The 23240-nt window shown below is 58.5% G+C and overlaps 1 protein-coding gene across 3 annotated transcripts; it reads right to left on the bottom strand.

Annotated features, from left to right (window-relative positions):
- Window positions 1-2251: 2251 nt before the first annotated feature.
- Window positions 2252-20320, bottom strand: MDFI (MyoD family inhibitor). Of its 3 annotated transcripts, none has more exons than XM_058733898.1 (5): window positions 20083-20320; window positions 18335-18421; window positions 8664-8846; window positions 5512-5736; window positions 2252-3060 (listed from the first exon to the last, which is right to left on the bottom strand). In XM_058733898.1, exons 2-5 carry the CDS (start codon window positions 18408-18410, stop codon window positions 2804-2806), a joined length of 741 nt encoding a protein of 246 aa, XP_058589881.1. In that variant the 5' UTR covers window positions 18411-18421; window positions 20083-20320; the 3' UTR covers window positions 2252-2803. The 3 variants fall into 3 exon arrangements, with proteins under 3 accessions (XP_058589881.1, XP_058589883.1, XP_058589880.1); XM_058733900.1 differs by lacking the exon at window positions 20083-20320 and adding an exon at window positions 19350-19437; XM_058733897.1 differs by lacking the exon at window positions 20083-20320 and adding an exon at window positions 18561-18758.
- Window positions 20321-23240: the final 2920 nt, after the last annotated feature.

Here is a 23240-nt window from a genome sequence, read left to right as displayed (position 1 = left end):
GCACCCGCGGGAGTGGACATTGGGCTCTGCAGCACAGCCCCAGGCTGACCAGGGCTGGCCGTGGCTGTGGGCTCTGCAAATGTGAAGAGCCTGAGTGCATATACATGTGGGTGTGGTGTGCATGTGAGTGCGGTACGTGTGGCTTTGCAGAACGTATGTGGGTACGTGACTGTAAGGAGAGTCTGTGAGTGTGAGTGAATGAGTGTGTGTGTGTGTGTGTGTGCGCGCGCGCGCGCGCGCCGGGGGGAGGCTGGCTGAATCCTGCCCCTGTCCCGCCCCCATCCAGCTCAGCCTCTCAGGTTTCAGCCACTGTCCTAAAGAAAACAGCCCAGAGCCTGCAGCAGGAAATCGATATTTGGATAGCAGAGGCACCTCTTCCTGCCACAGTCCCCATGAGGGGCCAGGGCCAGGGAGGGGGCCTTCCTGCCCACCTGGACCAGACCTTGAGTTGGTCGGGAGCACCCCACCCCTCCTCCCGGCCTCCCTCACATCCCTCAGACCCCAGCCTTCGGGAAGACCTGAGGTTGAGCAGGGACTGAATGAGAGCCCCCCATCATTGTCCACCCTCCTCAGGACAAAGAGCCACAGCAGTGAGAAAAATGGCGCTTCTGTGGCCATGGAGGGCGATGGGGCCGCCGTGTCAAAGTCACAGCAACCCCACCTTTCAAATATTCTACAGCCACGGCTTGTTCACGGAAAAGGGCATGTTAGCGCATGTCCTTGTTTGTAGCAGAGAAATAACTGGAAGGGACTAAGCAGGAGCCGGGGAGCTGGACGGAGGCTCGTCCTTCAGTGGAACTTCAGGCCTCTTTTCAGTGTGCTAGGAAGGTCCCCGGGACAAATGGTCAAGGGATAAAAACAGTGTAGGACAATGTGTCTAGAACCTTGACATCTTTGTAAAATAGAAAAGAAAGAGAGGGAGGAAGGAAGGAAGGGAGGAAGGAAGAAAATAGGTGTAAATGCTTGTATGTGCACAGGCTAGACTTCAGAGCCTTTCGTACTTTGGGCATGCAAAAACTAAGCACAAAAATTCACAGATACACAGATAAATAAATGAACACTGAGGGGCCAAGCAGATGGGGTTTCTCTCTTGGCTTCCATTTTGACTATGTGACCCTGGGCAGGTCCCTTCCCCTCCGGGTCCTGAGTTTCCTATGTGGTCCTAGAGGTCGGGGAAACCTTGATGTTGGGAAAGTGAGGGCTGTGTACCTGTGCATGGGAGGCGGGGGAGGGGGGGAGCTGGTGTAGGGGAGGCCGGCGGGGAAATCCTTCTCACCACCTCTTATTACCTCCTCCTGCTACAACTGTACCCCCCTCCCAAAGTCATGGGCTGCTCCTTCATAGGACACTCCTTAAGAGAGTTGAGATTTCATCTGGCCCTTTTTCTGAGCTCCTTCCTTCCAGAATTCCTCCGGGCCATTCCAGCCTTTGTTCCTGGAAGCGGTGCCCACCCATTTCTCAAGTTTACAAGGCCTTCTGCAGCTCTGTCTTCTCCTCAAGATGGTACAAGTCCAACCACGGGATGTTCTCTCTCTCACTCACCCTGGGCCCCTCCTGACTCTCTCCTGGTCGGGGATGGGGTAGGGAAGGCTCAGCCCAGCCAGGCCTCCCCAGTGTTGGAACCCCCTCCTGCAGTGCTCAGTGCTGTCCTGCCTGCAGACAAGGAGGGCTCTGGCCATGGGGCCTCCAGGCTTCTGCTAGTCCTGCCAGTTTTCTTCTTCCTCAGGCCCCCTGACAATCAGGGGACTGGAGGCTGGGCTGAGTGACCCCCATGCAAGCCACGCTTGCTTTCCGGGGCCAGCCGGGGGGCAAGCCCAGGCTGCGCCGTCCTGAGTCGACCCCTCCCCGGACACTGCTCTGCCACCGACACAGGCGGCACCCAAGCCTCAGAGCCATCACGGAAAGGGCTTCGAGAAGCAGGAGTCAGCAGGAGATTAATTAATCAAAACCCGAACACATCTGTTGTTAATTAATTCTATGCCAAGGGTTAACTCTTCCCTCCCTGGGCTTCCCCCCTTCCCTTTGATGGGAAGAGGGAAATAATGGTGGGGAGTCTGCACCCTTGCTGCCTTTCGGGGGACCCTGAAGGAGGGAGGGGAACATGAAGAGAACGGACCCCAGAAGGAAGGCTCAATCATTTGGGTGCTCTGTGTGTGTGTGTGTGTGTGTGTGTATGTGAGGGGGGAGGTGGGTGTTTGCTTCGGAGTCTCGGGGTCCGTGGACTCGTGAGTAGTCACGAGAGCCGAGGAAATCTGAGCTGGACAAATAACTTTATTTACAGCAACAAATAGAACAGACCCTCCCTCCATTCCCTCCCTCTCCCCCCTTCCAGTCGTCTCTATGCGTTCCCGTCCCTTCTGGCCCAGCCCTGCCCTCTGGGGGACTTCGGGGGTCACCGCAGGGGTCAGGCCCCCACGGGTCCCAGGAAGAAGACTGGGGAGGGGCTTGGCCCAGGGCGGGCTGGGGTGTCTCACTTCACATTTTGCTGTCCTCGGAGCCTGGGCGGCGGGAGGCGGGCGCCAGGGGCGGTGAGAGGTAGAGGAGCGCACCGCCCGCCGGCCCCGCCTCCCCCGCGTCCCTGCGCCCCACGTTCACAGTGTTCCGCAGCCCAGGCCGCGGGGCCAGGCGCGGCTCCCACCCCAGCCCGCCCGCCCGCCGGGTGTCCGGGGCCACCGTCGGTCCCGGGAACCGCGAGGAGGCGGCGCTGCAGCGGCCCCGCCCCCCCGCCGCCTCCGCGGAGGTGGCCTCGCGCGTCCCCGCCCCCGGGCTGCGGGCGCGAGGGACCCTGCGGGGGCGGCGGCGGTCAGGAGGAAAAGCAGAGGCCGCAGCACTCCATGCAGATCTCCAGGCAGTCGGCGGACTCGCAGCAGGCGTCCACGATGCCGCAGTCCAGGTCGCAGGGCAGGTCGCAGTCGGCGCACTCGCCGGAGCCACAGCAGCAGCAGCAAAGGCACGAGTCCTCGGAGCTGCAGGAGCCGCACGTGGCGCAGTCCAGGACGATGTTGCACAGCGTCAGGAACTCGCAGAACAGGCAGGACAGGATGCAGTGGACGCAGCAGTCTGCGGGCACGGGTGGGGGGACAGGGCCATGAGACAGCCAAGGGGCCAGAGACCCAGCCACAGGGGGCTCACGAGCGCTCCCCTACCCTCCCACAGCTCAGATAAATGGTGATTCTTTCCAGGGCATGACCCCAAGGCACAGAGAGTTACATGCACCTGCCCCATTAGCTTCAGAGCCAGGGTCTGAGCCCAGGCGGTCTGGACCCCGAGGCCCACTCTTCGACACCCTGAGTCATTTATTTAACACACACACTGAGTGGTAGCCCGTCCCAGGCACTGTTCTAAGTGTTGGGCATGAATGAAACTCATTTTAACTTGCAAGGATTCCATGAGATGGGGCCACTCTTAGCCCCACTCTACAGATGAAAAAACTGAGGCACAGAGAAGTCACTTCAAAATAGACCCAGCAGAATCCTGCCATTCTGTTGCTCTCTCACCAGGGCAACTGCAACAGCCCTCTCACTGGTAACCCCACTCCCCACCTTTGACTACCCCTCCCTGCACCCACTCCCTACACAGTAGCCCAGAGGGACCCTTGCAAAACCTCAGTGGAGTCCATCCCTCCTGTGCTCAGAGCCCTCCAGCGGCTTCCGCCTCACTAGGAGTAAAAGCCAAAGATCTCACAGTGGCCCCCACGGTCCCACGTGACCTGGTCTCCTCCCACACTGTCCCCCTGGATCACTCTGCTGTGGCTTTCCACAACCACCATCTCTGTGACCTGCTGGCCGCACCCCAGCTCCTTCAGCCCCGCCCCTGGCCTGCTTCGCCTCCTCCCTACCCCCAGGACTTATCACCTTCCATGGCTCTGCACAGCTTTCTCCTCCTACTAACATGGAAGGCAGGCGTCTTTGTCCGCTGTAGTCACTGGCATGTTACTAGTCCCTAGAAGGTGCCTGACATCGAGGTAAGTAAATGGTAGCTGAATTAACACGTGAGCCTACCCTTGGGCAGCCAGCGGGGAAACGGTGGAGCTGGGAACCCAAACCAGGCAGGCTAGTTCCACTCAGTGTGCTGCCAGGATGTTGAGCTGGCATCCCTCCCAGGGGCTGGGCACGCAGCAGGTGGGCCCCTGGCCTCCCCTCCAGAGAGTCTCACACCACGGAGGATCTGACTCTCCCGCCTCATTTCTGTGTGGAGGGACTGTGTGGAGGGACAGCTCGGAGCCCCTGCAACCTACCTGCAAACTGAACGAGGGCGTTCTCTTCAAATGCAGATCCGATGGAAGTCACTACCTTGTTTAAAACCCTTCAATGGCTCCCTATTGCCTTCCAGATAAAGTCTAGGTCCAGGGTAGAGTTAACCAGGTGCCTCCCACCCCCAGAGCCCCTGCCTTTTTGGAGTCTCACCTTTCCCCATTCCTTACATAATTTCATGATCTAGCCAAACTAGCCATTTCTCACTTCTGTGTTAATGCCCCTCCTGGCTAGATACTCCTACTCACCCTTTAAAGCTTGCTCAGACACCTCGGGAGCCTGCCCAGACTCGTCCTCCCCAGCTTTCTGGGCTGGTGTGGGGTCCCCTGGGGTTGTTTGCATAATCTCCAGTGTGTGGCTTTGTCAGTGTATTTATCACCCCATATGGTGATTACCTGTTTGTCTTTCTCATGAGAGCTTTAGAGGCCACGGACTGGTTACCCAGCACAGGGCCTGGCTCGTAGCAGATGCGCAGTACATTTTAAATGAACGAATACTCCCTTCATAATTAAGACTGTTGGGCAGAATCTGTTCGGTGGGAAAGTTGGTGAACACATTACATGCAAATGTGCACACTGAATCCTGTTTGCAGTAGACCAGGCCGGACGGAGTCCCCCGGAGTGGACAGGGCTCACTTAAAAATTCTGGGGTGAAGGTCAAGTACCACTGAGCTACAGGGGGCCGTCACCCATGCTGAACTGATGCCTCATGAGGCGGGAAAGCTGGCTGCCCAGGGCGGCCCTGCAGAGGCCCCTCTGCGTTGCAGGAACGATGGCTGGCATATCTGGGTTCTCTGACTTCCCGCCGTACCACGGTACCCCCCCCCCCCGCCCCCCGCCGGAGCACACAGTCCTCGCTGCACCCCCATGTGAATATCTGATGATGGTGCCTCATTTTATTCTGCTGGGTGTCCTGCTCTCACTAAACAGAGGGTCCATTCCTTGAGGGAAGCTGTGTTTCCAGAAATGGGGTGGTTTACACAGGCTCAGCCCACATGGTTTTCTTCCTTGTTACGGCAACTCTCCGTGAGCAGAGATGGGGAGGGGCTGGTCTTGAGAACGCAGCCGTGCCTCGATTTACCCACCAGGTGTAGGTGGCCAGATTCCCAGGCCAGTCTCCTGGGCCCTACCCAGAGGTTCAGAGCCGGTAGGCCTGGCGTGGGGCTGAGACTGAACTTCTAACAAGCAACCTGGTGAAAATGCTGCTGCATCATGCCTTCGGAGGCCTCTCCCAGGGAGAGGTGGGATGGGGTGCTTACCTTCCTGCGCCTGGAGGGGGATCTGGGAGGCAGCAGATTTAGTGCTGCTCTTGCCCTTCTTGCTGCCCTGGCTGGCGAGAGACGGGTGCGTCTGCAACTTCCGGTGGGCCTTGGGGCCACCCAGGGCACCATTCCCCGCCCGCCTGGTGCTGCCCAGCTCCGAGGGGTGGCCTGAGCCATTCGCCACCAGAGGGGTGCAGCCCAAGGGGTTCCCCTGAGGCTGGCCTAGAGAGATAATGAGAAAGGTTAATGGGGGACCCCAGGGTGGGGGGCCACGACCTCCCAGAGCTCTGGCCCGGTCCTTAGATACACCACAGGCCAACTAGCCGGCCTTGTATTCTGCAGATGGGGAAACTGAGGCCCAGAGAGCAGAACTGACGTGCCCGGAGGCACACCAGGAAATAGCAGAGTTGAGCCTGGCCCATGACTCCCAGGCCAGTGCTCCCTCCAGAAAAGACAGAGGTGCAAGACAAGAGGAGGGACTCAGAGCCCTGGACCCCATCTTCTTACCCCACATGAAATCCATTCTCCTGCCCTTGGAGTCCTGGGGTTTTGGCAAGAGGGACGGTGGTCAGGGGTAAGGACTGTTTGGCTGGGGTGAGGAAGGACAGCAGCGAAGCAGTTAACCTTCACCTCGGCCCCTGCCAAGCCCCCAGCTGTTTTTGCCCTTCGTGTGCTGGGTGATTTATTGGAAACATCTGTTTGGAGATGAACGCCCTGGCCCTGGACTCCAGGGGCCCTCACAGCCCCTCTCTTCCCCTCGGCTCCCCTGCCCTGTCCGCCTCTGTGGGGTGGCTGGCAGAGTCTGCTGTGGGGCCCTGGGGGTCTGGGTGAGAAGGGTGACAAGGGAAGAGAGGCCAGCGGTGGGGGAGGGGGGGGTCCCCGAGGCCAGGAATTCTCTGAGTCCCCATCTCAGGCTGAGGGACCAAACTTCAGCTTCATCAGTGGGGTACAGGGAAGCTGGGTCTGGGGATCCCCCCCAAAGCACCCAGTCCCTTTCCTCACCTCAGTTTTGCTCACCTGGATGGCATGGTTCTGTTCACAAGAGATGAGGGGAGGTGTGTATGTGTGTGTGTGTGTGTGTGTGTGTGTGTGTGTTTGGGGGAGGGGAGGGAGAAGCAGAGCTCTGGGACCCCTCAGCCACTCAGGGCTGCTGACCCCTGGGGAGGACTCTGTAAATGTGTGCGGGACACTTCCATCTCTACGCACTGGGGTCTGGGTCCCCGAGTCCCGGCAGGCTGAGGAGAGGGGAAGGTGGCCTCAGAGCATCCCCTGACTGGGGAAGCGTCCCCTGGTTGGGCCTTCTAAGAAATGGTGGCGGTCACGTCCAGTCAGGGAGCACTGACTGCTCACCTCCACCCTTCTAAGCACTTGTCATGCTAATTCTTCTCTCACCAAAGCCTCTGAGTATCTCCATAGGGCAGGACCCACCTTTCACAGAGGAGGAAACGGAGTCCTAGAGGAGTACAGTAACTTGTCCAAGGTCCCACAGCTAGTAAATGTCGGAGGTGGGCCCGGCCTGGAGGCTAAGAGCTGGGGCTCGGGACGCAGAGGCAGGAAGGGAGCAGAGGCTGGGAGACGGAGGACTGGGGAATAGGCTGCTACATCCCAACCATCACTAGTCTCAGAACTAGTAGCTTACGCGTGGAGCTGTGATGAGGTACCAGCACCGTGCCGAGAGCTTTCCGTGTCGTAGTTGTGACAGATCGACTATTACCGGCCCCATTTCACAGATGAAAAAACTGAGGTGTGGAGAGGGTAAAACCTGCCCAAGATTCCACAGCAAGGAAGTGGAGTGGGGAGGGGATGGACGCTGTGAGAAAGGAGCCGAGGACCAGGTGGGGAGTCAGGAGAGGATGGGAGCAGGGCTCTGGAGCAGCTCCACGCTGGGAGCCTTTGGCCCTGAGGTGTGGCTGGTGCCTGCATCTGGGTAAACAGGGGTAAGGCCATGGGAAGCAGCCAGGCCTGAATCATCCTGCTCCCACCTCTTGGCCCCGTGGTGGCGGGAGACCGGCCCGAGTCCTTGGCCAGCTTCCGTGCCCCCTGCCCTGATGCCTAAACATGGGCACAGTGACCAGAGGGCGGGAGTGTGTGGTGAGCTGAGGGCCCTGGGAGGTTCGGGCAGACACAGAGCTTGCCTGTGGCCATAGCCGTGGGGGTGGCCGTGGGGACTGAGTCACAGAGCAAACACTCGGGCCCATAGACACAGAGGTGTCTGTCCGACTCCCATCCAGGCCCCCTCCTCTGTGGCCACGGCGCTGACCTCTTTCTCTCGATTCTGCTGGTGGGTGTGTCTAGAGGAGGCTGAGGGCAGTGCGCTAGCAGGATTTAGTAACCCCGACTTCCAGGGAGTCCAACTTAGCCCCAGATGCCCTGGCTGAAGGCAGCTCCCTGCTGAGCCCTGCCAGCTGGGCAGGAAGGCATAGGAGAGAGCACTGGGCCGGGAGACCTGAGTTCCCCAGCTGTGTCCAGGCTGAGTGGTTCTGTGTGCCTCAGTCTCCTCATCTGTAAAATGGACTTGGCAAGAGCTATCCTGCTGCCTCGCTACGGGCTGCTTTGAAGAGCTCGTGAGATCCTTTAGGGAGACAAGGTTGGAAAGGGCAAATGTATCTACGGATTTTGTGGATCTTATTATTAAATACAAATGGCTCTGGCTGCCCCTCCCCCTCTCTTGAGAGCGAAGGGGAAGAATTCCCTCCCTCCAGGACCTCCTCGGAGGCCTCCTCCAGCCAAGCCTGGGGGTGGGCTCCCTTCTGCCCAGGGCAGCTGGGGGCTTCTCTCCTGCCTCTTCACCCTTGACGCCCGGAAGGGTGGGATCCAGCGGGGCTCTGCTCTGGCTCCCTGCCCCCAGCACCCCCAGCCCCCTTCTCCTTTCATATGGCCACACGCCCTCTTGTCCTGAACCATATCGCCTGGAGCCTGTCCACACTCCTTGTGAACTGATCTTATACCAGTCATTTTGCCTGTGGCGGTCTCTTTCCTAGACAGAAAGGACAGTGACCATGCCTTTCCGTCACCCACCCCTCAAGGTCCTGGCCCTGTGCTAGGCTCCCGCGGGCGACGGCTGCGTTTCCGCCAGCCCGTAAGAATCGGATTCCCTGGTGCGACCCCTCCATGTTGCCACCCGCATCCCCTGGCTCCCTAGGACTCACGTGTCACAGCTTCTGTGGGGCCGTCGAGGTCAGTGCTGTCCAGGGCCTGAGGGGCCCCAGGGTCATTGCCTTGGGGCATGGGGGGTGCCGCCTCTTCCAGGGAGTCCTCCTCTAGCACTGCCTCCACAGGGTGCGTGGATCCTGTTACTACCTCCAGCTCAGGCAGGAGGGGTTGGGTCTGGGCTAGAGAAAAATCAGACGACGAAGGTATATTTTCCTGGTGCCCTCCTGTCTGCCCAGCCCTGGTCCCCTTCCCACAGCCCAGAATGCCATGAGCCCTCATTCTCTGTCTCTTTGTACCAGCTACCCAGCCCTTACCCTATCTGGCAACAGTGCCAGGCTCCAAAATAGAAAGTTCCCAAAACAAAACCCACGAGTGATCAAGGGTGTGTGTGTGTGTGTGTGTGTGTGTGTGTATGCGTGCACGTGAGTGCATGTGTTTACATGTGTCCGTGTGGTTGTCAGGGAAAGGGGCCAGAGATGTGCAGTGTTTTTTTTTTAATGTTTATTTGTTTATTTTGAGAGAGAGAGAGACAGAGAGAGAGAGAGAGAGAGAGAGAGAGAGAGCACTAGTGGGGGAGGGGCAGAGAGAGAGGGAGCCGGAATCCCAAGCAGGCTCCTTTCTGTCAGTGCGGAGCCCGATGCGGGGCTCAGTCCCACAGACTGCAAGATCATGACCTGAGCCGAAATCAGGAGGTGGACGCTCAGCTGACTGAGCCACCCAGGCGCCCCAGCGATGTGCAGTATGAAGGGAAGTGGGGAGAAGAGGCAGAACCGCGGAACAGGAGAGAACAGACAGATGGTCAGTGATGGAGAGTAGGGACAGGCATCAAGAGTGATGGGGGTGGGGGGCTCATGACTTCAGCTCAGATCATGATCTCGTGGTTTGGGGGTTCGAGCCCTGCATCAGTTCAGAGCCTGCTTGGGAGTCTCTCTCTCTGCCCCTCCCCCACACTCACTCTCTCTCTCTTTCTCAAAATAAATTAAAAAAAAAAAAAAAGAGTGACAGGGGAAGAACCAAAGGGACAATGAAAGGAAGAAGCAGAGAGAGAGAGAGAGACAGCATCAGAAGGCAGCTTTGGGCACTGAAAGAGGGAGCCCCCAGAAGCCCCATGACAGACAGCCTGGGACAGGAGGGAGGTTCAGTAGAGAGAAAGTGAGGGGGAGGCAGGTAAGGATGGGGACAGAGGCAGAGGCGACAGAGAAGGGAACATGGTTACCGGAAGAGCGAGAGTGACAGATAGGGCGAAGCCCGGTCAAATAGGATGAGAGCAGGAGAAGGAATCAGAGACCTGGGGGTGAGGAGAAGGACGGGCCTGAGGCGGAGGGGCCGGGCAGGAAGAGAGGCAGGGAGCCGGCCCAGGAGGCTGGGAAGAGGCGGACCGCAGCCACATGTAATTACAGTGAGGAGCTCAGCCCCTCAGTGCAGGGTGGGCGGAAGGCAGAAATGGAGCAAACTTCAAACCCACAGCTCCTGAGGTGGCAAGACTAGGGCCCCCTGGGCCCAGGGCAAGAGGGTTAGGGGGATGGGAGGTAGGGGAGGGCGGCAGAAAGGGGCCTGGACTCCCAATCCCCCCGGTGCCACCCCTGGGGTGTGGGAAGGCCTGACTGAGGGTAAGCTGGGAGCCAGGAGGGTGAAGTCGGGGGCCATGGGGCCCCGGAGCCAGGCGGGCAATTACAGGGTACAGGGTGCAGCCTAATCCTCTCATCAGACCACCGGCTGTGTATTCAGGGTAACAGGGGCTCAGAGAGGGTGCTCCCCGCACCCCCCCCCCCCCCACTGCATGCCATGTTGGAAGCAGGGGAGACGTAGAAACAAGAGACACAGAGAGACACAGAGACCACAAGGGCACAGGGAGAGGAGAGCCACAGGCAGAGAAGGAAAAGAAAGGGCAGAAACCCAGAGAGTAAATGATCAACACCCGCCTGTGCCCACCACACAAAGTGACCGAGAGAGACACGCCCAGAGCAACTGAGAGATAGACAAAGACTAGTCTTGGAAACAGAGACAGACTCAGTCACAGAGAACACAGGGGCATGCATACGCTGTCCTTCTCTGTCCTCCAAAAGAAGGGAGTAGGGAGAGGAGGGTGATCATTAGAGGAGTTGATGAGGGCTGGGCATGCAGGTCTGGGGGGTGGGAGCAGCCGGAGGGGAGGGATCCATCCAGGGGCTCCGCTGCCTCCCTGGGCCCCAAGCAATCCTTGTTCCAAAGATCCTGGTCCCCATGGCCAAGGGGACGAGGCCCCGGGAACCCAAGTAAACAGGACAGACAGCACTAGACCGAGGGACGCGCTCACACCTGCCTGGGAAAACCACAGGCCCTTCGAAGAGACAGGAGCTGGGGCGGGAGGGGGGCGCAGGGCTCCTGAATCTTTGGAGGGCAGCAGAGTTATGTGTTGGGCGCCCCTCACGGTGACCATGGCTGCTCCAGGGAGGCAGGGGGAGGGTTCCCTCCAGCCCCACCCACTCTTTGGGCCCGGTGAAAGCCCCCTCACTACCTGGGGTAATGAGAGCAGAGTCAAACGCCTTCTGGAAGATCATACGGGTGGGACAAGAGGAGCAGGTGAGCACAGAGACACCCGGGGAGGAGCAATGCCTACCAGATGGCCCCTCTCCTAGCCCTGAGCCTGGTCTAGACAACAGCTCAGACATGGCTCCTGGGGGCTAAGACCAAGCTGGCGCGAACATGGAGGTTCAGGGTTTGAGTCCTAACTCCCAGGAAGGGAGGAGCCTGACCCGTTCCAGCCTTTGGCCCTAGAGACACTGTGCCATGGCCCTGACAGCCAGCACTGTCCCTCCCATGTAGTGTCATGAAAAAGGCCTGAGCATGGAGCTGGAAGACCCACGCCCTGGCTTTTATCAGTAACCAGCTTGGGCAAGTGACCAGAACTTGTGTTCCCTTGTGTGTAAAGACAGGTCCTAGTGCTTATCCCTCAGGGTTTCAAAGAGTAGATGAAATGTTCAGCAGTGCCCTGGCATGTAGGGGGCCATTCATGAACCTCTCCTCCCTCCCTTCCTTTCCTTTCCTCCCTTCTTTCCTTCCTTCCTTCCTTCTTTCCTTCCTTCCTTCCTTCCTTCCTTCCTTCCTTCCTTCCTTCCTTCCTTCCTTCTTTCCTTCCATTCTTCCTTCTCTCCCTCCTTTCCTCCCTCCCTTCCTTCTTCCCTCTCTTCCTTTCCTTCCTTTCTTTCTTCCTTCCTTCTTCCCTCCCTCTCTTCCCTTCCTTCCTCGCTTTCCTTCCTTCCTTCCTTCCTCCCTTTCCCTTCTTCCTTCCTTCCTCCCTTCCTTTCCTTTCCTCCCTTCTTTCCTTCTTTCCTTCCTTCCTTCCTTCCTTCCTTCCTTCCTTCCTTCCTTCCTTCCTTCCTTCTTCCCTCCCTCTCTTCCCTTCCTTCCTCGCCTTCCTTCCTTCCCTTCCTTCCTTCCTTCCTTCCTTCCTTCCTTCCTTCCTTCCTCCCTCCTTCCCCTTCCTCCCTTCCTTCCTTCCTCCTTCCCTCCCTCCTTTCCTTCCTTCCTTCCTCCCTTTCTTTCCTTCCTTCCTTCCATCTGTCCTCCTTCCTTCCTTCCCCCCTCCTTTCCTTTCTTCTTTCCACCTTCCTTCCTTCCATCCATCCTCCTTCCTTCTATCCTTCCATTCTCCCTTCTTCCCTATCTCCTTTCCTTACTTCCTTCCTTCTTCCCTCCCTCCCCTCCCTCCCTCCCTTTCTTTCCTCCTTCCCTTTCCTTTCCTTCCTTCCTTCCTCCCTCCGTCCCTTTCCTTCCTTCCTTCCTTCCTTCCTTCCTTCCTTCCTTCCTTCCTTCCTTCCTTCCTTCCTTCCTCCCTCTCTTCCCTTCCTTCCTTGCCTTCCTTCCTTCCTTCCTTCCTCCCTCCCTTTCCTTTCTTCCTTCCTTCCTCCCTCCCTTTCCTTCCTTCCTCCCTCCCTCCCTCCCTTTCCTTCCTTCCTCCCTCCCTCCCTTTCCTTCCTTCCTGCCTTCCTCCCTCCCTTTCCTTCCTTCCTCCCTCCCTCCCTTTCCTTCCTTCCTTCCTCCCTCCTTCCCCTTTCTCCCTTCCTTCCTTCCTTCCTCCTTCCCTCCCTTCCTCTCTCCCTTCCTTCCTTCCTCCTTCCCTCCCTCCTTTCCTTCCTTCCTTCCTCCCTTTCTTTCCTTCCTTCCTTCCTTCCATCTGTCCTCCTTCCTTCCTTCCCCCTCTCCTTTCCTTTCTTCTTTCCACCTTCCTTCCTTCCATCCATCCTCCTTCCTTCCTTCCATCCATCCTCCCTCCTTCCTTCTATCCTTCCATTCTCCCTTCTTCCCTACCTCCTTTCCTTACTTCCTTCCTTCTTCCCTCCCTCCCTTTCTTTCCTCCTTCCCTTTCCTTTCCTTCCTTCCTTCCTCCCTCCCTCCCTTTCCTTCCTTCCCTCCTTCCTCCCTCCCTCCCTTTCCTTCCTTCCTTCTTTCCTTCCTTCCTTCCTTCCTCCCTCCCTTTCCTTTCTTCCTTCCTTCCTCCCTCCCCTTCCTTCCTTCCTCCCTCCTTCCCCTTCCTCCCTTCCTTCCTTCCTCCTTCCCTCCCTCCTTTCCTTCCTTCCTCTCTCCCTCCCTTTCCTTCCTCTCTCCCTCCTTTCCTTCCTTCCTCCCTTTCCTTCCTTCCTTCCTTCCTTCCTTCCTTCCTTCCTTCCTTCCTTCCTTCCATCTGTCCTCCCTCCCTCTTTCCTTCCCCCTCTCCTTTCCTTTCTTCTTTCCACCTTCCTTCCTTCCTTCCTTCCTTCCTTCCTTCCTTCCTTCCATCCTCCCTCCTTCCTTCTATCCTTCCATTCTCCCTTCTTCCCTACCTCCTTTCCTTACTTCCTTCCTTCTTCCCTCCTTTCCTCCCTTTCCTTCCTCCCTCCCTTTCCTTCCTTCCTTCCTTCCTTCCTTCCTTCCTTCCTTCCTTTCCTTCTTCCTCCCTCCCTTTCCTTCTTTCCTTCCTTCCTTCCTTCCTTCCTCCCTCCCTCCCTCCCTCCCTCCCTCCCTCCCTTCCCTTCCTTCCTTCCTTCTTCCCTCCCTCCCTCCGTCCCTTTCCTTCCTTCCTTCTTTTCTCCCTCCCCTTCCTTCCTTCCTTCCTTCCTTCCTTCCTTCCTTCCTTCCTTCCTTCCTTTCCTTCTTCCTCCCTCCCTTTCCTTCCTTCCTTCCTTCCTTCCTTCCTTCCTTCCTTCCTTCCTCCCTCCCTCCCTCCCTCCCCTTCCTTCCTTCCTTCTTCCCTCCCTCCCTCCGTCCCTTTCCTTCCTTCCTTCTTTTCTCCCTCCCTTTCCTTCCTTCCTTCCTTCCTTCCTTCCTTCCTTCCTTCCTCCCTCCCTCCCTCCCTCCCTCCCTCCCTCCCTCCGCCATTGGTTTAACATTTATTAAGCAGTTATAATGCAACTTACAATACGTCAAGTGCTGGGTAGACCAAAATGAGACAGACCAGGTCACTGCCCCAGGAGTTCTCTGTGGGAGGGTGGGGGGCGGTCACACACACTGAGGGGCAGGAGGTACGCTAGGCTGTGGAAGCACAGAAGATGGGCACTCATCCAGGGGTGAGTGTGCATGCTGTGTCTCTAGGACATTTCCCGGAGAAGACAACGACCACACTGGGTCTTGGATAATCAGCAAAGAAGGGGAAAAAGACATTTCAAGAATAGCAGCGGGAAGGCAACATCCCAGGGTGAACGGTTACATCGTGAACAAGGGAAGCCACAGTCATTTGGTGGCGTTGAGGCTGGTGAGCCTAGAGAACTGGGGCCTTGTGGTCGCTTCCCAGGTTTTCTCCTGAGGTCACTGGGGTGCACCGGGATGACACCATCCGTTCTGCCACAGAGGGAGCCAGGACTGCAGCTCCCTTGGCCCCCCTCCAGGGTTGGAAAGGGATAAAGGTGAGAAAGCGGGGTTAGGGAGACTGGTCCCCATTTCTGCCCTCCACCCTTAGTGACACCACTCTCTGGCGGTCTCTCCTTGTAGGTCACCTATGGGGCTGGTGACCTCGAGGCCAGTGCAGACAGGAAGTTAGACAGCCCAGCCCAAGTTCCGAGGAGGCCCTCCTGGAGGAAATGGGCCATTCTGGGGCAGGGCTCAGACCTGGAAGGTTGTTAGGGAGGAAAGACAATCCACTCCAGTCATCATGACCTGGAAACACAGAGGACAGGCCTCCTGGAGTGAGGAAGGGACCCAACAGACGTGACCCCGAGGGCACAAGGACACGGAAGCAAAATGAGGAGGCATTAAGAAGTGGCGGGGAGACCTGAGCTATGACCGAGATACTACCCAGATGGCCCAGTGCCCAGGTGCTGGACCAGGAAACAGCTTTCCCTAGAAGCCCATGGAGCAGAAAAGTCAGACGAGAGGTGGAGCTCAAGTGCTCAACCAAGAGACCAAGCCCCAGCCCTGCATCTCTCTCTAGGGTCTCCATCCACAAGAGGGAACTATAGAAAGGCAGCAGTCCCTCTGCCTTGACACACTTTCTTCCCTGACACAGGATAGGGTTCAAGCCAATGCCCTGAGTTCTGGAAAGGCCTCCCAGAAGGGAGCGGAAAAGTCCCGTTTAAATCTGCAAGCCCAAGAGGGAAGGTAGGGAGACCCACAACTTCAGCAGGAGCCCTGGGGGCTCCTTCCTCCTGCTGCCCTCCAAGGTGAGGGGTGCTCCTGGACCGCAGAGTACGGGGAATTTCTTTCGGTGGGATGGGTTCACTCTGGGGTCCTTGTTCCGGAGCTCCAATGCCTGGTCTCTCAAACCCAGCCCTCTCCATTATCTTGTGGGCAGTGGATTCAGGCTTCTCCCCCTTGGACTTCTGCCTGTCTCTGGAGAGGGCCAGGATCTCTCTGCTCAGAGGGTAGGGACTGGAACCTCGGACCCCAATCTCTACTTGGCCTGGCATTCAAGGCCCCTCAGTCTACATCTTCAGCCTGATGAATGGACAGGGATTCTGTTTCCAGGCAGCCAGACCTCTCCATGGTCTCAGGTCACCACCGAGCCTTCTGACCAATCCACCCTTGCTTACACACTCCTCTTGACCGGAAGGCCCTACCCCTCCCTTCTCCCACTCTTCCAATCCAACCTATCCTTCATGGCCCAGCTCCAGCTTCACCCTTTTCTCTAGAAAGCCTTCCCTTGATCTTCAAGCCAATAGACCCTCCTTGGAGTGGCCCCTCTCCTGAGAACTTAGGACCCATTTAACACCTGTTGTTACTTATATCTCACAGTGAGGTCACAGCTCCTCGACCAGACAGACTGCAGCCCTCCCCAGCTTGCTCCCGTGGTGTCACGGTTCATCTCTGCACCCCCAGTGGGCACTTGACAAATATTCCATTGGTGAGGACTGAGTCCTGGAATTTGGAATGCCCCAGGTCAGGGGCAGGAGGGAGAATGAGGGGGTGAGGATTAGGGGGTAGCACTTGGCTCCAGACTCCAAGAAGACGAGAATGTGAGCTCACTGGATACACACTTGTGACACATCAGTCCCAATCCCAGCCACCAGGCTGAGGACTGAAGACAGCCTGAGCTGGCCAGTTAGGCTGGGTCGGGTTGGTTTTATTTTAGGTCTGAAGGCTCCAATTCCCCACGAAACTCAATTTAGAACCAAAAGCAGGAATGTGACGCCCCAGTGCTGGACAGAAATCTGCCTTGGATAAGGGAGCCAGGCTCTCCCGGGGCTCACAGGGGTGGGTGGGGAGGAGGTACTGGGGGAGCCAAGGGTGTGGGGGCTTGGCCACGTGCCCCAGCCAGAGCTACCCTGAGTCCCCTTGCACCCCGTCTGCATCTTGGGTGGCTGAGGGAGGGGGGAAACTTGCTCCGAGGCTGTCCTGCCAGCAGGGCCCCCAGAGGCAGCTCTCTGGCCTTGCTGTTCTGTCAGCCCTCGGCAGGGAGTGTGGGGGATTCTGGTCTCGGCGTCTGTGGGGTTTTGGCTGGGTCTCCTGCGGTTTGGGCTTCCTGGGCAGCAGGGTTCTTTCTCCCAAGGCGGCAGAGCCAGGCCTCCTCGAGTTATGAAAGCCACATTGTCTGGCCCAGCTCAGGCTGGGGAGGGGGCTCGCTGGGGCTCTGGGTCGGGGGAGCCTTAAGTTACAGCCTAGAGTTTACCCCTCCAGGTGGCCCACCCTCCCTGAGCACATCCAGCCCCTTGGGCTCCCTGCTAGCACTCGGAATGGGTCACACAGGAGAGTGGAGCTTGCAAGGAGGTAGTGGGGGAGAGAGCGGAGAAAACGGACGAGCAGAGAAAGAAGGCAGGGCGGGAGAGAGAGGGTGGGAGAGAAAGAGGAGAGGCCCAGAAAGTGAGGAGGGGTGAGAGAAGCCGAGAGGGAGAGAGGTTCCCAGACACAGAGAAAGATCCTTCCTGGCCCTCGCCCCAACCTCTCTCTCCAGGCTGAAGAAGGAGTCCACTTCTTGGAGGAGCTTATTCTCCAGAAGTCTCTGCTCCAAGGGCCCCACAAAGAGGAGAGAGATTCTGAGGGCTAGCGGGGATACTCAGCAGGCACATGAGTCCCATCTACGTGTTGGCCCTTGGCCAGACATCTTCCACTTGTCCTTGCCCCACTGAGGTGGCCCTGGGTGTGCACCAGATAGACCTGGGGAGGTGACGGCCTCTCCAACAGGCACACAGGCCCCTATGGGCAGAGGTGGAGACTGAGGCCAGAGAGGGGAAGGAAATTGTCCAAGGCTATGCAGGGAGTTGGTGTCAGAGACCCAGGACCAGACCTTCTTTATTCAGAGTCTCAAAGAGGGGAGAAAGGGAGAGGGGGGGTGGGTGAGAAGAAGGCAAAAGAATATGAGACTAACCTAGACCTGAAGTCCCGAAATCTGGGCCTAGATTCTTGTTCTCCGCCACACTGCCCCCGAACAAATCCCCACTTCTCCCGGGCCCTGCGTGCCACTGTGAGCCTCAGTTTACATCTGCATAATGAGGAGAATGGACTGAGAGCCACAGCCTCAGGGCTCCCACCCCATATCTCTCTCTGGCAGTCGCAAAGCCTTCCTGGGGTGGGAGGCTCCCGCAAGAATCCCAGAGAGGTTACAGACCCTGTGAGGTGGGGGAAGGGGCATTTCACTCCAGCTATGGGCACTTGGTTGGAGTGTGTGTGTGTGTGTGTACGCGCGCGCCTGCAGGGTGGGAGCGGCGAGGCCCGGGTGGGGAGGAAGACGAGGGAGACAAGATGGCAAGGAGGGGAGGGGCCGGGTCCTGCAGCAGCTTTCGGCGGACAAAAGTTTTCTGGAAGCGCTAGGCTCTCGTTGGATTGGGGGAAGGGAAGGAGAGAAAGACTCAGACACCCCAACCCCAGCCTGAGGCCCCCATAAATATTTACACACTGGGCAGAAACGGTTGGGACACAAGTCCCAGACGGACAGACACCGCGGGGTGTGTGTGTGTGTGTGTGTGTGTGTGTGTGTGTGTGCGCGCCTGGTGTTGGGAGTGGGGGTAATTGGAGCCAGTTTGGCGCAGCCGCCGTCTCCATTCGGCCCTGCCCCCATCACCCCAGCCCTCTACTCTCCTTGGACCCAGTCCCCATACCCAGTCTCCTCACCCCCACCTCCACCCAAGCTCCCCGGAACCGTCTCCCCGCGTCTCCCGGAGTAGGAATGAGAATTAACAAATCCCCCCAACCAACTCCCCCACCCCCCCCACCCCTCCTTCCCCCGGCTTGGCCGCCCACCCCGCTCCCTTCCAGTCTCGCTCTTCAGCCGCGGTCCTACCTGGGCCCGGGGCTGCGCTGGGGGCTCCATGGGGCGCGTCGCAATGAGGGGGGCGCTGGCCACTCACCTGGGACATCGGCCCGGGACCTGCAGAAAACAGGGCTCAGCGGGCGAGGCCGACCTTCCCCTAGCGCCAGCAGGGGAGGGGGGAACGCGCGGGGGGGGGGTGATCCGGCCGCAGACGCGCGCCTCCCCCCTTTCCAGCGCGGCCCCCCGACCAACTTACTCGTGCAAGCTGCGCGCTACTCGCTCAGCCGGCGGGGATCACGGCGCGGAGGCTGCCATGCGCGCCTGCGGAGGGCGCCCCAGCCGAGGGGCCGCTCGGCTCCCCGCAGCTCGCCCCGCGCCCCCTCCCCTCTCACTCGCTCCTTTCTCCCATTTCGGCGCCAGCTCGCGCCGCTCGCCCCCTTCCTTCTTCCTTCTCCCTCTCCAGCCCCCTCGCTCCTCCCCCGCTCGCCTCTCCCCTCCCCTCTTCCCAGGCCCACCCTCTCCCCGTCCCCTCCCCGGCTTCCCCGTCGCCCCCTCCCACCCACCCCCACGTCCCTTCCCCGCGCCGGGCCGGGCGCTGCCAGGGCCGGACACGTCTGTCCGCGGGGCGCCGCGGCCGGAGCCCCCACAGGAAGCCGATTCCGCGCGTTTCCTCCGCGACTTCGGGGCTGGGCCCCAGTCTCCCCAAATCTCCGCCCGCCCCCAGGCCCAGCGCCCCGAGGGGCTGCACTAGGGGCCGCGCCCTCGCCTTCTCCTGCCCTAAACTCTGCAAAAGTTTTCGGGAAATCAGGAGAACGAGAGAAAGAGAGAGAGAGAGAGAGACAGAGAGAGAGAGAGAGAGAGACAGAGAGAGAGAGAGAGAGAGAGAGAGAGAGAGAGAGAGAGAAACCGCTGTGACCACAACCACCTCGAGCCAATGGTCTGAATAATTGTGGCCCCAAATCTCGTTGTCCCAAAGATGGGAGTGATCAAGGCCCTCGGACACCCTTCGCCCACCCCCTCCGCCTGGGGCCTGGGGCTCACAGACCTCGTGCCCACTCCGCCAGAAGCTGTCCCTCCGGGAAATCCGGTTAGTGACCATCTAGCCTCCCGCGTCCGGTAGCAGCCCCGAGCATCCTTAATCCGCACCCCCCCCACCCCCGCCCCCTGCCCCGGCCCTGCCAGCTGTGCGTGGGAATTTGTGTCAGAAAACCAACTTTGGAGGCAAAGAGAGGTTCTCCAGTTGAGCCCTTCTTTTGGCTCCAGACCGGAGTCCGAGGCCTTCCAAACTGCGGGTGTTCGGGGAAAGAGAGAAGGGGCCCCTCCAGGCAGGGACAGCCCGACAGCATATCTGGAATCGCGAGCTGAGTCCCTCCTCGGGGCCGTGGGGACAGGAAGGAGCCGCCATCAGACAGCCCGAGGTGGGGGGTGGGGGTGGGGGGCGAGACCTTCAGCGTGACCCCGGGACCAGGTCCCCGAGAATGGGGGAGGGCTTGGAGCCTGCGGCCCGCTGGGCGCGCCCGTGGGATGATCCTCAGGTGGGGCCGCCGCTGGGGTGACAGCGTCTGGGCCACACTTAACCCGGGCCGCCTCGGAGCCGAGTCTGGGCGCCCCACCACGCCGGCCAGTGAGCAATTAGGGAGGCGGCGGCGGCGCCAGGCCAGTTCCCCTAATCCCGCCTTCCAGCCCGGGCTTGAAGCAGGGGGCTGGGACACCGGGAGCCAAGTGAGTGACTCGGGGCCTCTCCTTGGCCTCCTCCAGCCCCCGCAGTCGCTACTTACGCCGTTCGAAGGCCCCTGCGGCGCCGTCGCGGCAGGGGCAGGACTGCCGTGGCCCCACGGCGCTCGCTCGCCGCGCTCTCGCCACCCGCGGCCGCGTCCCTGTGATGACCCCAGGTGGCTGCGACCGGAAAGGGGGGGGAGGGCCTGGAGGAAGGGTCCCGCTCCCGGGGCCGGGCTGCCTGCTGCGGGGCCCTGGCCTGGCGCCCCGGGAGCCAGCCCGGACCAGGCTGCGGTCTGGGAGCTCTGGAGAGCAGAGTGAACTCCCCCTTCCTGGCAAGGGCTGAGTCACCGGGACGCACCCGCGCCCGGCTCGGCGACTGCTGCATTCTTACCGGCTTACCTGGGCCCGCGGCGTGGGCCTCGCCCTCCTCCGAGGGGGTGGGGGGACGTTGTCTCCAGGGACCGTCTCTGTCTGCCCTCTCCTGCACCACAGGGCCCCCCCTTCAACCACACTCCCTAGATGGGCACCGTTTCTCCCTTCTCAGTCTCTATCCAGGGCCCTTAAACTCTGGATCAGTCCAGTCCCCTGACCTTCGGGTCCCAAGTCGCCTGCTTGCACCCAAGTCCTAGGAATCTGGCCCAGGACTAATATGTTTGTTTTGTTGGAAATGTAAAATAGGCTTTGAATCGAATCCCCACATGCTGGTTTTACAGGTGTGCTCAGTTTGTGAAAATTCAGCAAGGTGAGCGTTTCAGGTACGTGTGCTTCATTGTGTGTTTATTATACATGAATAAAGGTTTAAAAAATCGACACTCATCGAAATCAACATTCCAGGACAGAGCACAGTAGGATGTGATGGCCAGGTGGTGGGCCTTGTCATGGGACTACTGTTCACATCCCAGCCCCACCATCCATACGTTTCCCTGGTGAAATCTTTGCATCTGTCTGAGCTTCAGGAGGGTTGAATATTGGGGCCCTCAGTGTCGAACTCAATCCTTTCACTGTTGTCCAGGAGCAGGACTAGAGTAAGGTATACGGGGCACTTGGCTGGGGTGCAAAATTTAGAAGGATGCCAAGATACATAACGTTTTAATCCAATTTTTTTAGTATTTAAAACACCCAAAACAGCAAATTCCAGCCCTGCCAGCTAGCTGCCTATTTCCGTAAATAAAGTTTTATTGGAACCAGGGCTGGGGTTAGAGTGAAGCCAGGGAGACAGGATCGTGCAAGTTCAGGGTTAGACCCTGCATTGATTTACAAAATGTTGGCATTTTGTGCACTGTGGATTTTTTGCATTAATTTTGATTTTTAGATATATTGCAGGAAGATACTGTTTATTGTCATTATGGTGTTTTCTTCTTCTTTTTTTTAAGTTCATTTATTTTGAGAACAAGAACAAGTAGGGGAGAGGCAGAGAAAGAGAATCCTAAGCAGGGTCCGCCCTGACAACGCGGGGCTCCATCCCACAACCCTGTGAGATCACAACCTGAGCCAATATTGAGAGTCAGACGCCCAACAGACTGAGCCACCCAGGCCCCCCTTCATTATGGAGTTTTTTCTGATGCTCCTTGACATTTTTCATCTGAGCCAAGTGCCCTGATCACTCTAGGCCTTACACACCACTCTCCCCGAAGGACCTGGGTAAGACCCCAGGGCAAATGAGTGGAGGTTTAAGATGCCACTCCCACCCACTCACACACACCAGGCGGGCTCTGCTCCCCTTGTCCCGGCCTGGCTCTCCTGGAGCCCACTGATCGGTTCAGAGTAAAATGCCGAGTGCTTAACAGTGGTCTCTGGGAGTCGGGTTCTTCCTACCACCACCCTCGTCTCCCTCGCCCATTCTCTTCCAGCCTGGCTGCTTCCTGAGTTCGTGTTTTCTCCTTGCCTCAGGCCTTCTGCTGTTGCTCTGCTCCCTGCTCAGACTGTGCTTCCCCTAGATCTCCACACGGCCCCCTTCCTCACTTCCACGTCTCCTCTGCTTGTGTCACCTTCTCAGAGGCCGTCCGGGACCCCTCACTGTCCCCTCACACCACTTTCTTTTTCTTCACAACCTTTTCGCCATGTTTTCTCTTCCACGTGTTTGTTTATCGGCAGGAGGAAAGCTCCGGGAGAGAGGGGACTCTGTCTCCTCTGCCAGTGTATTCCCTGGAGGGTGTCTGCCACAGAGAGCTCAATAGATCAGTTTCCCAAGAGGCCGGAGGGGGAAGGGGTTGATTGCATGTCACACAGTGAATGGGTTGAAAAATCTTACTAAATCCCAGGTGTCTAGACTCCCAAACCAGTGCTCCTTCCAGCCTCCTGGGGCTTACCAAATCCCCTCCCCCCACCCAGAGCCCTCTGGGCAATGAAGGGTGACCATGACCCCACGGAGCTCTCCCATCTAGTCCTTTCTACACAATGCGCTCACAAGTCTGGCCCGGGCTCAGCCCCTGGTGTCCACCCCTTCCCAGTGTCCGGCAGGCATGTACAATTCTTCCCGGCTTCCTGTCTCTGGCTCAAGGCCAGTCGGGAGCGGCTGGGCCCAGTTCCGCAGCTGGATCGCAGCTGTGGTCTCTGCTGTGCCCGGGGGAATGGGGGACGGGACACTGTGGCGCAACCTCCCAGCAGAGGGCTGTGTAGAAGAGGGTGTGTTTGTGTGCAGTGGGGGCTGCTGGATTGGAACTGAGAACCTCCAGCTCCCCTCCCTGACTCCCTCCCTGATGGGCACCATGTGGGGAATGGAGCTCTGATCCCCGCCTTCCTGAAAGAGATGCCATGTGAGCTTGGACCCCAGGCCTGATTCTGTCCCTCTCTTCTGTTCTTGGTGGTATGTCACATTCAGTAAACGCGCACTGGGTATGTCCTGTATGCCATCCCCTTGCTAGACATTTCTAGGTTTGTTGCTTCCTTCAAAATCCGTACGGTCTGCCTAGTTATTATGCCCATTTTACAGACGAGGAAACTGAGGCCCAGGTAAAGTGACCTGTTCATGGCCACACAACTAGTAGTGGATGTAGCTGGGACTTGTGCCACATTTTCTGAGGCCACATGCAGTGCTCATTCCATTCCGGGCACAGCCTTTAGCACGTGGAGGGAACTGTGATATACTTCATGACGTGTCTGTCACCTCCAAGCGGCTTGCCGAATAGGAAGACACGACGCTCTGCACCTCTCCTCTGTCTCATTGGTAATCGGGGTACCCGGGCACTTGGCAGAGTGGAAATGAGTTGGTTGGGTG

The sequence above is a fragment of the Neofelis nebulosa genome, chromosome 6 (assembly GCF_028018385.1).
Source record: "Neofelis nebulosa isolate mNeoNeb1 chromosome 6, mNeoNeb1.pri, whole genome shotgun sequence".
Lineage (NCBI taxonomy): Eukaryota > Metazoa > Chordata > Mammalia > Carnivora > Felidae > Neofelis > Neofelis nebulosa.
The sequence above is the reverse complement of the archived record's forward strand: the minus strand, read 5'-3'. Positions and strand labels throughout refer to the sequence as shown.

Bases quoted from the DNA above. Each gene is read 5' to 3' on its own strand.
- MDFI (XM_058733898.1), bottom strand. From the start codon at position 18,410: ATGTCCCAGGTGAGTGGCCAGCGCCCCCCTCATTGCGACGCGCCCCAT. The intron at 8,847-18,334 runs GTAGGACCGCGG...ATTTTTCTCTAG, and splicing joins CAGCGCAGCCCCGGGCCCAG to CCCAGACCCAACCCCTCCTG. The intron at 5,737-8,663 runs GTGAGTCCTAGG...TTATCTCTCTAG, and splicing joins CCCCACAGAAGCTGTGACAC to GCCAGCCTCAGGGGAACCCC.